The sequence below is a fragment of the Nymphalis io genome, chromosome 23, assembly GCF_905147045.1.
Source record: "Nymphalis io chromosome 23, ilAglIoxx1.1, whole genome shotgun sequence".
Classification (NCBI taxonomy): Eukaryota; Metazoa; Arthropoda; class Insecta; order Lepidoptera; family Nymphalidae; genus Nymphalis; species Nymphalis io.
This window is the reverse complement of record NC_065910.1, coordinates 8,342,962-8,360,998: the sequence shown is the minus strand read 5'-3', so window position 1 is coordinate 8,360,998 and position 18,037 is coordinate 8,342,962. Positions and strand designations below refer to the sequence as shown.

The following is an 18,037-nucleotide window of genomic DNA, read 5'->3' as shown; positions in this document are numbered from 1 at the left end:
TTCCGCTAACATGTTTATATAATGGTTTTAATAAGATTTCTTATTTATTAATAAATTACATTTAAAACAATTTTAAAAGGTTTTTTATTATAATCTTATCCCTACCTCCATCTGTTGCAAATTTTCAGCACCAAAAGCTATATTTTTAATAAAGGATACTTTTATTATACTATAAGGAGACATTTCAAAGAATTTTTATATTATACTTTACAAAAAAATTATGAAAATTACATTGATTTTTACTACTGCTAACAAAAATCGTATCGAGATATATAAAGACGTATCGTAGTAACACGATGCTTATCTGAGTGTGTGTCCTGCGCCGAAGGTCTCGTGTCGCCGCACTGGAAGGAGGGGGGGGGGGGGGGTGGGATGGCTGTAATTTCTTCATTGCAGTTTTTCAGCAGATTGACTGTGGTGGAAATATTTAAGCAAAAATTTTGATTATAACTGCTTGATAAATATTTTTTTATTAAATAATACATAAATGAAATCTTGCTCAAAATCCATTGACTGAATCAAGGGCATTACAAAAGTGAAACACTACACACTGATCGATATTTCTTCCAATAAAAAACAGTTTTATTTAAAAGAAAATTATGTAAGAGGGGTCAACGGGATTGTTTGTCATTTATTTTTTTAAATGACACATGAAAACGCTCTTCTTAAAATAAACTATTTATTTCAATTATTTTTTATACATATATTAATCAATACATGAAAATATATGATAAAAATTTACAAGTACGATAATAAAATACATAAAAAATTTCCAACATTGTATACATATATGAAAATCCAAAAATTGTACGGTAAGAAAAATCGTAAATTTTCATTTTTAAATATCGTCATACGACATAAAGGAAATAGTTGAATGTAATTTTATAATAAATACATAAATATAATATAAATGTTTACATACATATAAATGAAAAACATTCTTATTATTACAGATACATTAAACATTTAATAAATGTGAATAATTTTCGTTTAGAAATAATTCAGATTGAAAATACACACACAGATTATTTCAAGTATTCAATTTTTATACAAGTCACAATTTATAATCTATTGTATGTAGTCAATACATTTTTAACAAACATTAATATTAGGATTTTTGTTAATTTGTGAAAAATAACTGGTAACTATGTTTGCCGGTTCTCGGTAAAATGTAGAATCCGAACCGGTTTTAGGTTTACATTAAACTTAATTCTATGTCATAATGCTTCAAACTTATTCTACTTGATTAATTGAACAAAGAATCTTTAGATTTTGTGGTGCTATTATAAGCGACCCGTTCGTGAGCCGAATACCACCTTCCGCAACGTTCATTTGTACCAAGTACATAAGATAACTCACCGCTTTTACAACATTAACAATAAACATTTTGCACCAATGCAAGTCTTTTTTAAATAATTTTAAAAGGCATCGATATAATTCTAAGAAAATGCGAAATATAAAATCCGAATGAGGATTTCCAATAATTCAAATTTTAACCGACTTCAAAAGAAGAGGTTATCTTCGATGCGCGTGTTTCTTATCTTATAAAGTGACAGGTAATTTTTCCTACCAATCAACTTTAATATGATTTAATGAAATAAATTTGTCAGAATAAAGATAATCGATTTATATAAAAAAATACTACAAACGTTGTAAATATTATAATATTCCACTGGTTTTCATATTTATTAGGGAATTATAAAAAATTATAGCTATTGCCTTTTTAGATTTGTTTACTATACTCAATACGATTCTTGCTCAAATATTTTCCGTGCTCAAATGGGCAAAGACATCGGTTGAACAGTACAGAAGTTGATGTGATACAGAGCCATCTAGTGGCGAGTTACTAAGTTTAATAGTATGAAAACCTCCAAAAAAAAATATGTTTGGTAATCGGTCAAGTATATCGAGATAAAATTGCATGGAATTTTCATCGTCAAAAAAAAGGCAAAGCACGTTTTGATTGGAAGATTATGTGCAATTGAACATTGTGCAATTAAAAATCACAGTCCTTTGATTCCAAATATAATTAAATTATTTTGAAATTGGAATGTGCAAAATTTCTTTAGTGTAAAATCACAAAAATAATATTCCTTTGCGATACTGTATGAAACAGACGATTGAGATTTCCTTGCAATTAATATCATACGTTAAATGTCATACGTTAAATTATAATAACATGGCATATAACTTGCCAGTAACACTGGGACATGAGTAAAAAAATAAAAAAATAACTATTCATAAAACATAATCAAGTAACTTAAGATATTAAAAACAAAAATACTTCTACAGCACGATATATTACCTACTAGGAATTTTTTGTACTTCAAATTGTAAAATAAATTACAACATATTTTATAAAAAAAAAAATTAAAGCGCCGGCTATCTCAGTACATGTGACAGAAGTCCTTTTTATTTGAGTCAGAATCGTTTCATTCAATCGTTACATATATAAAATGGAAACAAAATCGATCTTGAAAAGTTACTCTCAACCCGAGAGAAGTTTTACTTCTAAAATTAAAGTTAAAAATGAAACTTTCTTCAACCGTAGTCGTACATTTTAAATGCGAACTGCTTATGACTATTTTTATCTATAGAGAGGTATTTCAAGAAAAACCGATTCCGATAATCTCATTGGTGGGAAATATAAATAAAAAATATTACAAACTTTAAAATGACTTAAATACATTGTTGTTTATTTGTACGTAACGAAATAAATTTCTCGAATCAGAAATCACGTCGAACCCTCGGTCCCATTTATCACAAACATTTCATTAACAATACAAGTTACTCGACCGTTTTAACTCAACGTACATTACTAGATGTTTTAACCCACCTGTGTATATCCGGGATAAAAATAGCCTATATCACACTTAGATAAGAGTAGACTACACTACACCTACATATATACAAAAGACGTGTAGCCACCGAAGAATTGTTGTTGAGCGAAAGGGCATAAACATTATACTCCTAGACTTGCTGCCCGCGGTAATAAGCCTCCATACATCTCCGCGATAGATACTACTATTTTTAATTTGATCTCAATAAATAAGATATCCATCCGTACTATATACATATATATATATATATATATATATATATATATATATATATATACTTAAGTAACAGCCTGTTAATCTCTCGTTAATTTTAAACCGTGGGGTGGCAGTACTGGGTCATTTCGGCTCTAATAATAGTATTATTTTTTTATTTCATATCTAATATAAAAGAATAATTGTTAATCTGACGAGCCGGTTGGCGTGGTTGGTGGATGCTTGCCTTTCGCGACGAAGGTTGTGGGTTCGATTCCCACCCAGGACAGATATTTGTGTGCATCGACATGTCTGTCTGTCCTGATTCTGGGTGTAACTATCTATATAAGTATGTATTTACAAAAGAAAAATAGTATATGTAGTTTATCAGTCGTCTAGTTTCCATAGTACAAGCTCAGTACAAGCTTAATTTGGGATCAGATGACCGTGTGTGAAAAATGTCCCAGGATATTATTATTATTATTATAATTGACTGACTGACTCGACGCACAGCTCGAACTACTTTTTTTTTTTTTTTTATAGAATAGGAAGGCGGACGAGCATATGGGCCACCTGATGGTAAGTGGTCACCAACGCTCTTAGACATTAGCATTGTAAGAAATGTCAACCATCGCTTACATATCCAATGCGCCACCAACCTTGGGAACTAAGATTTTATGTCCCTTCCGCCTTTAATTACACTGGCTCACTCACCCTTCAAACCGGAACACAACAATATTGCTGTTTTGCGGTAGAATATCTGATGACTTTACTGGGACTAGCACCATAAAAAATTGTATACGGGTTCATTTTATACAGTAGGTTAGCACTGAAGAAATACGTTTTGATAATTTAACTCCTAACATGATAGAGATTTACAGGAAATTTTTGCGTTTTTGAAGAAAAAAAAAATGTGGAAATTGGTATTTAGTAATTTCGAATTATGTCGCGTGTGTTTTGCATTTCTTTGTGCAATATACTGATAAATGCGCCTACCCTCAAGTTTTATGATGGCAACTAGTCTCTAACTTATAAAGTAATTGTACGTGTTACGCGTGCGATAACGTACCAAACTACGATTGTACGACTGTCTCCATAAATAAGTTTACATAATAAACTCATTATTATCTATCGTAACGCTCATTTCTTTACTGATACGTTTATGTCTCATATATATACATATATATATATATATATATATATATATATATATATATATATATATATATATATATATATATATATATTTCATTCAAAATAAGAATAAGCTAAACCATCATGTAAATGGGAGATAATTCAAAAAAATTACTTATATTCGTGAGCCGGAAGCCGTTGGATGCGGGCAGCGCAAGACCGGCTCACGTGGAAATCTTTGGGGGAGGCCTTTGTCCAGCAGTGGACGTATTTCGGCTGAGATGATGATGATTATGATACGTGAGCGTTACGTTTGTGTTCAAATTATTTACGACTACAGATAATCAATAATGCTGCGCCGCTGAACTTTTATAGAGGCGGACTAACGATCAGTTATTTTGAATTTTAGAACTAAGATATGTTTGTCTTTATCTCTACTTTATTGTTGTTCTAATAATTGATGAATAAACATAAATATTATTACTCTGTTACATTAAAAAAAATATTTCAATATGTATAACGTTGAGCCGCTACTTTCGAGATGTTTCGAGAGAACTAGAGTTCTCATTGGTCAAGTATTTACAAGACTGCGATAAAATATCCATTACATAAGTCAAAATAGTTTTTGATAACCGTAACACTAAGACGAATTACCAACCCTATGATAGACCATTTAATACTTCAGATGAAAATATTCTACAATAAAAGATTATCATATATAATATTTCTTGGGATTCATTTTAGGCACAAGGAGGACGACACCAAGCTCAGGACAAATATTTGTATACAAACGCGTCGGACACCTGCGACACTGCGTCCAATAATATATATACATATATAAATCTAATTTATTATCAATAAAAATAGTCAATACGTACCATACCCTGACGCCAGATCCGCAGAGCTTAAGATTGTAGCGAATATTAATTTTAAAAAATAATATATAAGTACATCAAATAATACGCCGAGTAAAAAATAAATGCATAAAATAAAAAATAAATAGTGTACAATACCATTTGACATTATTAAATTGAAATAATAAAAATGGCTCTATGGCACTCCATCTTAACATTAACAGTGGTAACATTGTACATTTCACGATAGCCATTACTTATATACTAAAAGCTTATTTAAATATTAAAACTAAGTATCTTTGGGTTTACGTACACAATTTATACTGTCAAATAATGATATATGGCATTAAAATTTCAATCAGACTAAAATATTATGACGAATTAAACAAACATAAATTTGCAGTATTTTTTTTCAGATTGGTTTGCTCTAAAACGTAATAATACTTTGATAAATGCTTAACAGATGACATGATAAATGAATAATTAAACAATTTATATAACTAAAGACAACAATACCAAAGATTAATTCTATAATAACAATATGCAAGTACATATCAAACATATATATATTTAATTAAAATATATCTTTGAATGACTACGCAGTAACATCATGATATATATTATATATAATAAAATAAATGGACTCACATAGAACTTTTATAATTTCTTAAAGTAGAAGGTAAACGATACGTTCGAGCTTTTTGAAGGAATGATCGATATTTCCAGTCCTTGTAGTTCATAAGCTCTTTCCCGTTCATAATTGTGTGAACCATTATGCTTTCGTTGTACTCGAGGTTTCGGAGTAACTGGAATAATAATAAAAAAAAATAATTCATTTCTTTAAGAAATAGTAATAGTAAATGTCATCATCTTTCCAGAATGTTTGTAGATTATGTTTATACTGGTGGAATGTTTTTACTGGTGGTAGGGCTATGTGCCCAATCATCAGATATTCTACCGCAAAACAGCAGTACTTGGTATTGTTGTGTTCTAGTTTGAATGGTGAGTGAGCGAGTGTAATTACAAGTACAAGGGACATAACATCTTAGTTCTCAAGGTTGGTGGCGTATTGGCGATGTAAGCGATGGTTAACATTTCTTACAATGCAAATGTCATTCATCAGGTGGCTCATATGCTACCGCCTACCTATACTATAAAAAAATAAAGGTTATTTGATGCTGTTCAATGTTTCCTTTGCACAAATTAATCACATAAAAACTAAAATTTGATTATAAAAAGCAGTCTTCAATTAAGACCCAAGTGTTCCATATTACTTGGCCATATCGTTTCTTCAATCATCAACACACAAGGCTAAAATCACTTGCATTAGGTTTTAACCAAAAAATATTTGAAATGAAAATTCGGATCAGGATTCGACTATATCATGCTCGTACGAGTATTTGATATTACTTATTAATTAATTATAAACTCACACTGAACAGATTTTATTGAGAACTAGTTACTGTTAGCTTGATAAAATAATCGTGTTTTAATTTCAAATAAGTGTTGAGCATTTTGTAAAAAATAGCCGCGCCCATTAAAATAAGTCTGCATTATGAAAATAATGTTCTTCTTCGTCGTGATTCTTCGTCGTGGTCGCCATGATATTATAAATTATTCGGCGCAGATGTCATTCGCCTCACGAGCCTGCGCCGTATGTCCCTGTCAGTGGTAAGCCTCGTGCATTCATGCAAAGGACCGCCAACAGTTGTTTTTATTTGGTCGGTCCATAATGTAATAATGATAATGAAAGTAATGAAATAAATTATAATTTATATTATTTTTCTATTTACTACAAAACGTGAATTTTACTCTTTCATTATTATATAGCATATTTAAATATTTCGTATTTTTGTTAGTTGTAGCTCTATTTTGACTACCGGTTTCGGTGAATATTATATTATTATGAGTCAGTTGAGCACTTGATATAATTTCTCGTTTTTGTGCTTTAAAAGTAAGAACGGCAATCATCATTGAGCTGTGAAACAAGCTGGTTGTTAACACTGTTGATATCATATTGAGTTGTATTAAAATAATAAAATCGTTAAGACGGAGAAGTGTTTGAATTTTTATAACTGCAAAGTGAAAATTTTTACACTACGGATAACGGACAAACTCACTTTCGAATTCGTATTATAAAAAAATATATAAGATAAAAATCGTTATCCGTAACAGCCTGTGAATGTCCCACTGCTGGGCTAAGGCCTCCTCTCCTCATTTCGAGGAGAAGGTTTGGAGCTTATTCCACCACGCCGCTCCAATGCGAGTTGGTGGAATAAAAAAAAAATCGTTAATTTGATCATATTTACCTTCGGTGTTAGCAAGAAGTACTGCGAGTTTTGTAAATCGGTCGTCTCTTTGACTAGTAGTTGAATCATTTTGCGCTCGTTCACAGTGTCCATACCTTGATTGATTTCATCCACGCACCTGCAAGAACAAATTTTTATCATATACAAACTGACGGCTAGTTGGCGATGTATATCCGAGAAACAAGTACACAGTCAGCGCATAGAGCGTAGTCACTATAGAGCGTGTGTATCTGTGACGGTGACAAAATCAAAATTATTTATTCAATATTGAAGCATTACACTCGCTTATTGATAGTCATATCAGAAGCTACCACCGGTTCGGAAAAGAAACACCGAGCCCCGAGAAGAACCGGCGAAAGAAACTCAGCGGGTTTTTTTTTTTTTTACATGTGTCATGTTTCCTTTACAAGAAAAAGTAGAGAGAAATAACCATGCGGCGATCGTCTCATTCCCAAGGTGTGCTATCATCCATAAACCTTTAGACAGTGACGGTAACGATGACGGTGGTAGGGCCGAGGGACTCACCGGAAGGGCACGGAGGCGAGGCTCTGCAGCGACAGCAGGTAGAGCGCGGTGGTGAGGGCTCGCTCTCCGCCCGACTGCGTGTTCCGCGACAGCTGCATCATTTCTTCCTTGTCGCGGAACTTCACCCAGATACCGATGCCGTACGCGCTGAAGTCGTCCTGTAGGATGAGCGTATTGTGTCAGAAGAGAAAACCGACCGCCAGACTGAAGGCTGAGGAGGCGAGCTGGGTCGGTATTGACTCGTGGTACAACACTTACATTTGGACTCGCAGCATGCACACATAACTAAATTCTAAAAATAACATTACATTTGGATAAAGGTTGGATATTTCATTTTCAGTTTCAAAAGATAATAAAATGAAAATCTTGAAGCGTAAATCTATCCCAACAATATGCAACCACTTCCTTAACATGTGAACTTTGTTACTTAATATGTAACACATGGAAAGCACCGTTCAGATAAAAATTATTTACTTACTTCATTATCGCCCTTTTCAAGTTTAACTTCGCCGGCACAATCGACTCTTTTAAACATTTCCGTAAAATTGACGTTTATATTGTGTATCAATTGTTGAACATCCGTCAGCCATTGATTCCTGATAAAAATATATATATATATATATATATACATTGTTTAATTCTAAGAATGGTGCAGTGATATATATATGTAACCAAATTATGTTTTATTATGAAATTCTTTTATTGATAGAATTTTATTAAAAAGAGCCGAGATGGCCCAGTGGTAAGAACGCGTGAATATCAACCGACAATCGTGGGTTCAAACCCGGGCAAGTAACACTGAATTTTCATGTGCTTAATTTGTGATTATAATTCATCTCGTGTTTTACGGTGAAGGAAAACATCGTGAGGAAACCTGCATGTGTCTAATTTAACTGAAATTCTGCCACATTTATATTCCACCAACCAACATTGGAGTAGTGTGGTGGAATAAGCTCCAAACCTTCTCCTGAAAAAGAGGAGAGGAGGCCTTTAGCCCAGCAGTGGGACATTCACAGGCTGTCACGGTTACTTTTATGACATAATAGCAAACTGTGACGTCCTACGCCAAACATTACACTAAACACCGTTCACAAAAACTTCTCTTTTAATACACGAAACTCACTTCAATTGATTTATGAAGTTCTGCATCTTGATGATTTTGTTTTGTATTTTTGTTTCTTGTTCTTCTAATTCGGCGATTTCTTTTTCTTTCGCTTCATATTCTTTGATAATCTAAAAATCAGTAATTAATTAGTTTTAAAATATAATTCTGAATATATTATCGGTTTGTCACGGCTTACAATTTAAGCATCATAGTCATATATAATAACTAAATGAGGTCTGAAATTGGATATATTCTGAGTGTAACACAAAAAATATATATACATTTTACCTTGTTGCTTTGCTTTGTTTGTTTGCTGACAATTATAATAAATGAGCCGAGATGGCCCAGTGGTGAGAACGCGTGAATCTTAACCGATGATTGTGGGTTCAAACCCGGGCAAGCACCACTGAATTTTCATGTGCTTAATTTGTGATTAAATTCATCTCGTGCTTTACGGTGAAGGAAAACATCGTGAGGAAACCTGCATATGTTTAATTTCACTGAAATTCTGCCACATGTGTATTCCACCAACCCGCATCGGAGCAGCGTGGTGGAATAAGCTCCAAACCTTCTCCTCAAAAAGAGGAGAGGAGGCCTTTAGCCCAGCAGTGGGACATTCACAGGCTGTTACGGGGGACGGGATAATAAACGTTACATTAATATAGATATCTTTAACGTAAATTTATTTAAATTCTTAGAAGCCTTAAAAAACTGTATTTGTCATTAATGTTCTTATCGTATTTTTTATTTGTTGTTTTGCTTTTTAAATCACTTGTCAATACTTTATTTTATATACTTTAATACTTGCTAAATAACTTGTTCTGGTTAGGTTCACTCCATGTTTCAATGTTAAAGTGGAAACTTTGTTGGCTTATGTGAGACTTATTTTGTTACCAAATGTTTATGTGTTATATTATGCTGTATGTTAAATAATAAATAAAATAAAATGTACTGGTATTAAATAAAAAATCAAGTAGATTTGTCTGTGATATACCTTTCACTTATTACTGTATACAACGTTCATAATACAAGGTTAGAAGGTTAAACAAACCCTAGATATACCTTTTCCATACGATTTGGTAATCAATCATGAACTCTTTTTTTATAGTATAGGTCGGCGGACGAGCATATGGGTCACCTGATGGTAAGTGATCACCAACGCCCATAGACATTGGCATTGTAAGAAATGTTAGGCCTCTGCCTCGAATCTCGCGGGCAGCGGGGCGGCGGCGGCGGCGGCGCGGGAGCGGCAGGATCTTACGCGTATAATCAAATGGACCGGCCCTCGAATACAGCGGTGCAGGAGCGGCGCGGGGGCGGGCAACGAGCGGTGCACTCCAGTCAAGCGGTGACCGCCCGCGTTGCGCGTCTGCATTGTAGGTATAGTGTTGTACATTTTTTTTGTGACGTATCAAAATGTCTTCGGACGTGCAAGAGCTAATTATTTCGGCAATCTTTGAGAGGACACCCATATGGAACAGCAAATATGTGAACCATAAAAATAGAAGAATAATTAACCAATTATTAGTCGTAGAATTTGTCGGGATTTTGTCTCTGTTCTTCATAATTTCGATAAAACTCGCCATTTATTTTCCTTGCCCTATAGTAGGGATCCACTTCTTCTTTTGCCCACAATAAATCGAGCGTTAGGAATAAATTTGAATCAAAAAGATGTCGCCGTTTTTCAGACATTTCGTTCGCGAATAAAAACAAATATCTCGACAACACAACCACGAACACAACACTACACCGCTATAGTGCCGCGCGATCTGCCCGCTAGTTTGGAGAACAGGTATGCGTTGCCCGCTCCGCTGCCGCGCCGCCGCCGCCGCCGCCCCGCTGCCCGCAAAATTCGAGGCAGAGGCCTTAACCATCGCTTACATCGCCAATGCGCCACCAACCTTGGGAACTAAGATGTTATGTCCCTTGTGCCTGTAATTACACTGGTTCACTCACCCTTCAAACCGGAACACAACAATAACAAGTACTGCTGTTTTGCGGTTGAATACCTGATGAGTGGGTGGTACCTACCTAGACGGGCTTGCACAAAGCCCTACCACCAGTAAATTATTTGTACCTATGCGCTTCAAGCTAAACAACGTTTATAAGTGAGACCGTATATCATTGTATATAATACAATACTATTTATTTTACTTCCAAAGTTCAGTGAAAACTTTGCCGACATTCAAAACAACGCAATTATTTCACGAATCCACTCAAATCCAATCAACATCGATACGTTATACATATTGCTATTGAGCATGAGATTGGACCAGAATTATTACCGGCACAAGAGAAATAATGTCAATCTACGGACTGACTCGCTCAAATTCTTGCAATGCAAGTGTCTATAGGCAAACATGACTGGCGTGTCTTTTTAAATCAAATATAATCTAATATGAGAATGAATAACAACAACATGAATAATAATAACATGTGTATTCTACCAACCCGCATTGGAGCAGCGTGGTGGAATAAGAGAGGAGAGGAGGCCTTTAGCCCAGCAGTGGGACATTCACAGGCTGTTGCGGTTGCGGTTGCGGTATGAGAATGAATCTAATATGAGATCCAAGTTCTGATACGAGATACCAAGAATATCAATAAATATTTGAATAATAAAAGAAACCTGTGTATCTCCAGGGTTGATGGCGTTCATTCTTGTCTCCAGCTCAGAGTGGTGCGCCTGCAACTGTATCAAATCCATCGGCAATGCATCAAACTGAACAGCGTAAGGGAAGTCAGGATCGTTAGGCAATTTATTATTACAAATACGCTTTATTTGCGTTATGCACTCGTTAACTTTCAAAGTCAGCTGCTGTATCTGCATTTCCTTGCTTTGTACTCGCTCCTGAAAAAAAAAACATTCTTAACGGCTTGTTGGTAATTTCATCGGAGAAAATATTTCCAATTTTCGATTTCCAATTAATACACCTGTCATTGTCACCTCCGACACCGTCCATATTAATTCAAGGGCGGATTTCCCGGTTATACCCGAGCCTAGGGCGGCGGAAAATTTATGGGACAACAAAATTAGGTTAACGAAGTTTTTTTGGAAATAGTCGCGTGTAGGACGCGACTACTTCCAAACCCCAAATGTTAAAAAGAATACCTAATATAATTGTAATTCATTTTTACATTATCTTTCATAGGCCTACAGTTGCCAAGAAAGCAAATACGCCCCTGGACCGAACACTTATACATGTCCCTACCACAATGTCAAATTTAATTACCATCGGTTTTTTGAATTTTATTTGTGATGACATAACATAAAGAAAGATTTACTTTTTTTATATAGAATAGGAAGGCGGACGAGCATATGGCCCACCTGATGGTAAGTGGTCACCAACGCCCATAGACATTGGCATTGTAAGAAATGTTAACCATCGCTTACATCACCAATGCGCCACCAACCTTGGGAACTAAGATGTTATATCCCTTGTGCCTGTAATTACACTGGCTCACTCACCCTTCAAACCGGAACACAACAATACCAAGTACTGCTGTTTTGCGGTAGAATATCTGATGAGTGGATGGTACCCACTCAGACGAGCTTGCACAAAGCTCTACCCAACAGTATGAGTCCGAAATTTAATGACAAATTAAGTGTGTTCTCAAGTGACACGACAGAAACCTATTCTCTAGACATTTTGCAGAGACATTACATATACAGTAACAGCCTGTTAATGTCCCACTGTTTGGAGCTTGTTCCACCACGCTGCTCCAATGCGGCTTGGTAGAATACACATGTGGCATAATTTCAATGAAATTAGACACATGCAGGTTTCCTCACGATGTTTTCCTTCACCGTGAAGCACGAGATGAATTATAATCACAAATTAAGCACATGAAAATTCAGTGGTGCTTGCCCACTTACATATACACAAAAGTTTTAATATTTTACATTTATTACATCAAAATAATTTCACACATATAATGTTTACCTTGAGCTCTTCTAGTTCGCTCTCAGATTTCCTGAATTTAGATTTATATTCATTTATTTTTACTCTTGTCATTTCTAATTTCATCTGAAAAAAAAAAACCATTATATAGATAATAAGATAACAAGAAAAAACATCTGAGAGAAATATTTGTAAATGCAAAATATTTTTTTTTTTTTTTATAGAATTGGAAGGTGGACGAGCATATGGACCACCTGATGGTAAGTGGTCACCAAACGCTCTTAGACATTGGCATTGTAAGAAATGTCAACCATCGCTTATAGCCAATGCGCCACCAACCTTGGGAACTAAGATTTTATGTCCCTTGTGCCTGTAATTACACTGGCTCACTCACCCTTCAAACCGGAACACAACAATATCAAGTATTGCCGTTTTGCGGTAGAATATCTGATGAGTGGGTGGTACCTACCCAGACGAGCTTGCACAAAGCCCTACCACCAGTAAATATGGGTCAGTCTGGCTATATGTGGTGTGCATAGCGTTACTTTTATAATGTTTAGCAATTTTATAATTCCTCTGAATCAGTGATGTGCCGGATATCCGTATCACGGATACGGATTCTAAAGAAAAATCCGTATCCGTAACTTTTTAGCGGATATTTTACCTTATTAACTTTCAATTCATAGATGAAATTCTATATATAGTTGATTAGGTACTAATGAAACACTATTAAATTCCATTCAGATTATTTTTTACTTCTTAAAATGAAATATTTGGCAACTTTATATTGCAAACATTTATCGTAGTGTGTTACCATACCAATAGTACATAACTCAAAGGTACTAAATCAATTATCTTTATAATTAGATTGAAGAGAGTCGTAGCTTAACCACCAATTAAAAACTCCGGCAGACTTTAAGAGTTATTTTTTTTTTTTTTTATAGAATAGGAAGGCGGACGAGCATATGGGCCACCTGATGGTAAGTGGTCACCAACGCTCTTAGACATTGGCATTGTAAGAAATGTCAACCATCGCTTACATATCCAATGCGCCACCAACCTTGGGAACTAAGATTTTATGTCCCTTGTGCCTGTAATTACACTGGCTCACTCACCCTTCAAACCGGAACACAACAATATCAAGTATTGCTGTTTTGCGGTAGAATATCTGATGAGTGGGTGGTACCTACCCAGACGAGCTTGCACAAAGCCCTACCACCAGTAAACATTGTGACAAGTCAACAATGTTTACATTAGAGCGTACAGTAAAAATGATTGAAATAATTAATTAAAAATAAACAACAACAACAGCGCTTATATAGGCATTCCCCTCTCACGATGACCACCACGCGTGCTTGCCACTTTTGGGACCTCCTCCTAGGCGAAAACAAAAGCGATGCATGCGGCCATCTTGCTGGGGGCGTGGTCAAGCGTGTGACGTCGCTGCGAGGACAATAGATGCGCATGCGACCTACATATTGCCGATGGGGTGTATCCATACGTGTGACGACATACATCAGACCACTGCAACATCACCTGATCAATGACGTAGTTGATCAGGTGATGTTTGTGCTGCGTTCAGACGCTTTGTGCACTCGCCACAAGATCAATCACAAATCTTTGTAATAAGCTTATTAAAATAATGATAAGTTTAAACTTTTATAATAGAAAGTTTTTATAAAATATTAATTAAATTAAAAAAAAATTAAAGGTTTCGCGCACCAACATCGATTAAATAAAAAAGTTATCTCCTTATCAGCGGATATACATTATAAACGATCCCGCACATCATTACTCTGAATGCATTACACTCACGATCAGTGTAACATAATGACAAAAGCCTGACAAAAGCCGGATAGCCGGACACTAAGACAGCATTTTATTTCGGGAGCTGTTGACCTGATGTTAAATTCTACCATTTATTTGACTCGAAGACGTCGACTTGGTAAGGTATCTTGCATCACCAAAACGATGCCAGCAAAGGGTTACAAATTGTTATGACCACTTATTTTCCTATTACTTCACAATAAGTGTGAAAATTGCAGTAATTTAAGAATTTATTTGAATAAATTATTATTAGAAGATGAAAAATGTGTTGTAATCTTATAAAACGACCGCTGTCACCAGCGCCATCTCGCGACGACACGATATAACATATTCAATATGTCTTTTTGTATGTTGATTAAGAAGTCGAAACAAATGAAATATTCACATTAGTAGACGCCAAAATTCACATCCTGAAAAAAAATCAATAAAAATAGTAATATAATTACCGTAAGGATTTTCATTTTAAAATAATTCTGATGTATTTTCTTGAAAATCTTAAGTAGCTCTTCGTGTAGAGTGCACTGTTTCATAACTGCCTCCTTTTGTTTCGCCTTGCATACCAATTTTTCACGATTAATATCTACTGGTCTTTCATTGGCTAATTCGTTCGTTTTTTTTTCTTGGATACGTATGAACGCTGATAAATTTCTTATCTGTATTAAAAAAAAAGTTATTTTCTTACTAATTTGTTTATAGTTTTATATTTTGTAGTGAAATCTTGTCACAAAAATTTATGCAATGAATATAAGCCGAGATGGCCTAGTGGTTAGAACGCGTGCATCTTAACCGATGATCGTGGGTTCAAACCCGGGCAAGCACCACTGAATTTTCATGTGCTTAATTTGTGTTTATAATTCATCTCGTGCTTGACGGTGAAGGAAAACATCGTGAGGAAACCTGCATGTGCCTAATTTCATTGAAATTATGCCACATGTGTATTCTACCAACCCGCATTGGAGCAGCGTGGTGGAATAAGCTCCAAACCTTCTTCTCAAAAGGGAGGGGAGACCTTAGCCCAGCAGTGGGACATTAACAGGCTGTTACTATACTATGAATAATGCGTTTTCTTTAAATGAAAATTTTATGTTATAACTTTAGATGAATATAGAAATATTTTTCTAAATTTTATTAAAAAGCAAAATAAAATTCACGGTAGAGATGAAGCTTTAAATACAATACCGGATAAAAGCGAAGATGAGGATGATAACGAAATTATCTGGAGTTCATTATTAAAAATAACGTAAAAATATATATATTTAAAAAAATTATGTTTATTTATTGATCTACTGAAGGTCCACAACAAAAAACCAAAAACGTCTCAATGCTGTTTTGATTGTAAATTCATTATATTGAACTTACAATAACTTTGAAAAATAAGTATTGAAAACGCTGTCTACCAATATACAATATACATGCATTGATTGCCTCGTTGGTCTAGTGGCTTGATGTAAGGCCGCAGACCCGAAGGTCTTGAGTTCAATTCCCAGGTCGGGCCAGTAAAAAGTTATTGGGTTTTTCTGTCAGAAAATTCTCAGTGGCAGCCCGGAGTCTAGAAGTTGGAAGTGTGTACACTCCGGTGCCTCGGAAAGCACGTTAAGCCGTTGGTCCTGCGCCTGAACTCCGGTCGTGTCGGATTGCCGCCCCATCGGATAATGAGAGTTAGGGAATAGAGAGTGCACGCACTTGTGCACTAAAATATGTCCTGCGCAGTTGGCTAATCTCTCTTGAGTTTGGCCGCCGTGGCCGTAATCGGTCTGGAGGACATTATTATTATTACACATGCATATATTTAAAAATAATTATAAAATCTTACTTAAAATATAAATATTACCTTTCCGATAGTATTTTCGATTTCAATTTTTTCAGGGTTGAGTTGCTGTTCTTGAGCTTCGAGGGTTGTTAGTCGATTTTGTAAATTATTTAATTGGTTCTGCTTTTCCTTTTTCTCCTGTTCAAGTGTTTTCAGCCTATAATTTTGAAATTTATACCATATTCAAAAATACAGACACAATAACTAATAAACCAAATGTGAATATTTATAATAAATTAAAAAGTTTTTTTAATATTTATATTTGAAAAATTATATTGAAATATAACATTAAAATTTTTAAAAGTAGAATTTTAAGTTTTTAAAATAGATTTTATCTATATAAAAGATAATAATGGTGAAACCAAGTATAATATATTTTATTTTTTATAGAATATGTAGGCGGACGAGCATATAGGCCGCCTGATGGTATGTGGTCACCAACGCCCATAGACTATTTTATATTATATTGGCATTGTAAGAAATATTAACCATCGCTTACATCGCCAATGCGCCACCAACCTTGGGAACTAAGATGGTATGTGCCTCTAATTACACTGGCTCACTCACCCTTCAAACCGGAACACAACAATACAGAGTACTGTTGTTTTGCGGTAGAATATCTGATGAGTGGGTGGTAGCTACCAACAGCTTGCACAAAGCCCTACCAGCAGTAGATACTCACTCGGTTTCGACGGCGGAGATCTGGTCGACGTCGAGCGTGTTGGCGAGCAGGCGCGCGGGCCGCACCTCGAACGTCGTGCACGACACCTCGCGGCTGTACGCCGACGTGCGCACCGTGAACTTGTGGTTCTCTGCGGAAACGACTTTTTTAAACGGACTGTGTATTGCTGTTGACCCTACTGGCCTCTACAGCGTCACCGGGCGGGATGGGCGAGTTAAGCTCAGACGGATTATAGGAGCCACACTAGGGGCTCAAGAGAGACGGACGTCCTAAGGGTGCCTCCTATGAAGCCGGACCTCGGCTTAGGACGCCGTTGAAATCGTCGGGCTGCGGCAACGACGGGCAAGCGGTCACTCGTATACAATATTTACTGTGGGGATATCTTCACTTACATATTAGTTATTTACGAGACATGCGACTATGCACATGTGGACGTCGGATATAATAATAATAATATCCTGGGACATTTTTCACACACGGCCATCTGATCCCAAATTAAGCTTGTACAGAGCTTGTGCTATGGAAACCAGACAACTGATATACTACATATACTACTTTTCTTTTGTAAATACATACTTATATAGATAATTACACCCAGAATCAGGACAAACAGACATGTTCATGCACACAAATGTCTGTCCTGGGTGGGAATCGACCCCACAACCTTCGGCGTGAAAGGCAAGTGTTCTACTAACCACGCCAATCGGCTCGTCAAATACAAATAAATAAAATTGAAGTGTCTGTCTGTGATTTCAAAATAACTGCCCCTTTTAAAGTTAATATGGCTATTTGCGTGACACCAAAACCAAAACAATCATTTTTTATTTTTGTCTGTCTGTTTGTCCGGGGTAATCTTTAAA

General features: G+C 35.4%; 1 protein-coding gene across 1 annotated transcript in view; it reads right to left on the bottom strand.

Annotated features, from left to right (window-relative positions):
• Positions 1–4,267: 4,267 nt before the first annotated feature.
• LOC126777499 (structural maintenance of chromosomes protein 5) overlaps positions 4,268–18,037 on the bottom strand; it is a 32,099-nt gene continuing 18,329 nt past the window's right edge. The window contains exons 10-19 of the mRNA XM_050500510.1: positions 17,178–17,307; positions 16,517–16,652; positions 15,132–15,338; positions 12,901–12,984; positions 11,586–11,807; positions 8,978–9,087; positions 8,333–8,450; positions 7,855–8,012; positions 7,330–7,447; positions 4,268–5,826 (exon numbers count right to left, since the gene is read on the bottom strand). Coding sequence (XP_050356467.1) covers positions 5,665–5,826; positions 7,330–7,447; positions 7,855–8,012; positions 8,333–8,450; positions 8,978–9,087; positions 11,586–11,807; positions 12,901–12,984; positions 15,132–15,338; positions 16,517–16,652; positions 17,178–17,307 — 1,445 coding nt within the window. The 3' untranslated portion in view covers positions 4,268–5,664. The remainder of the gene's footprint in view (positions 5,827–7,329; positions 7,448–7,854; positions 8,013–8,332; positions 8,451–8,977; positions 9,088–11,585; positions 11,808–12,900; positions 12,985–15,131; positions 15,339–16,516; positions 16,653–17,177; positions 17,308–18,037) is intronic.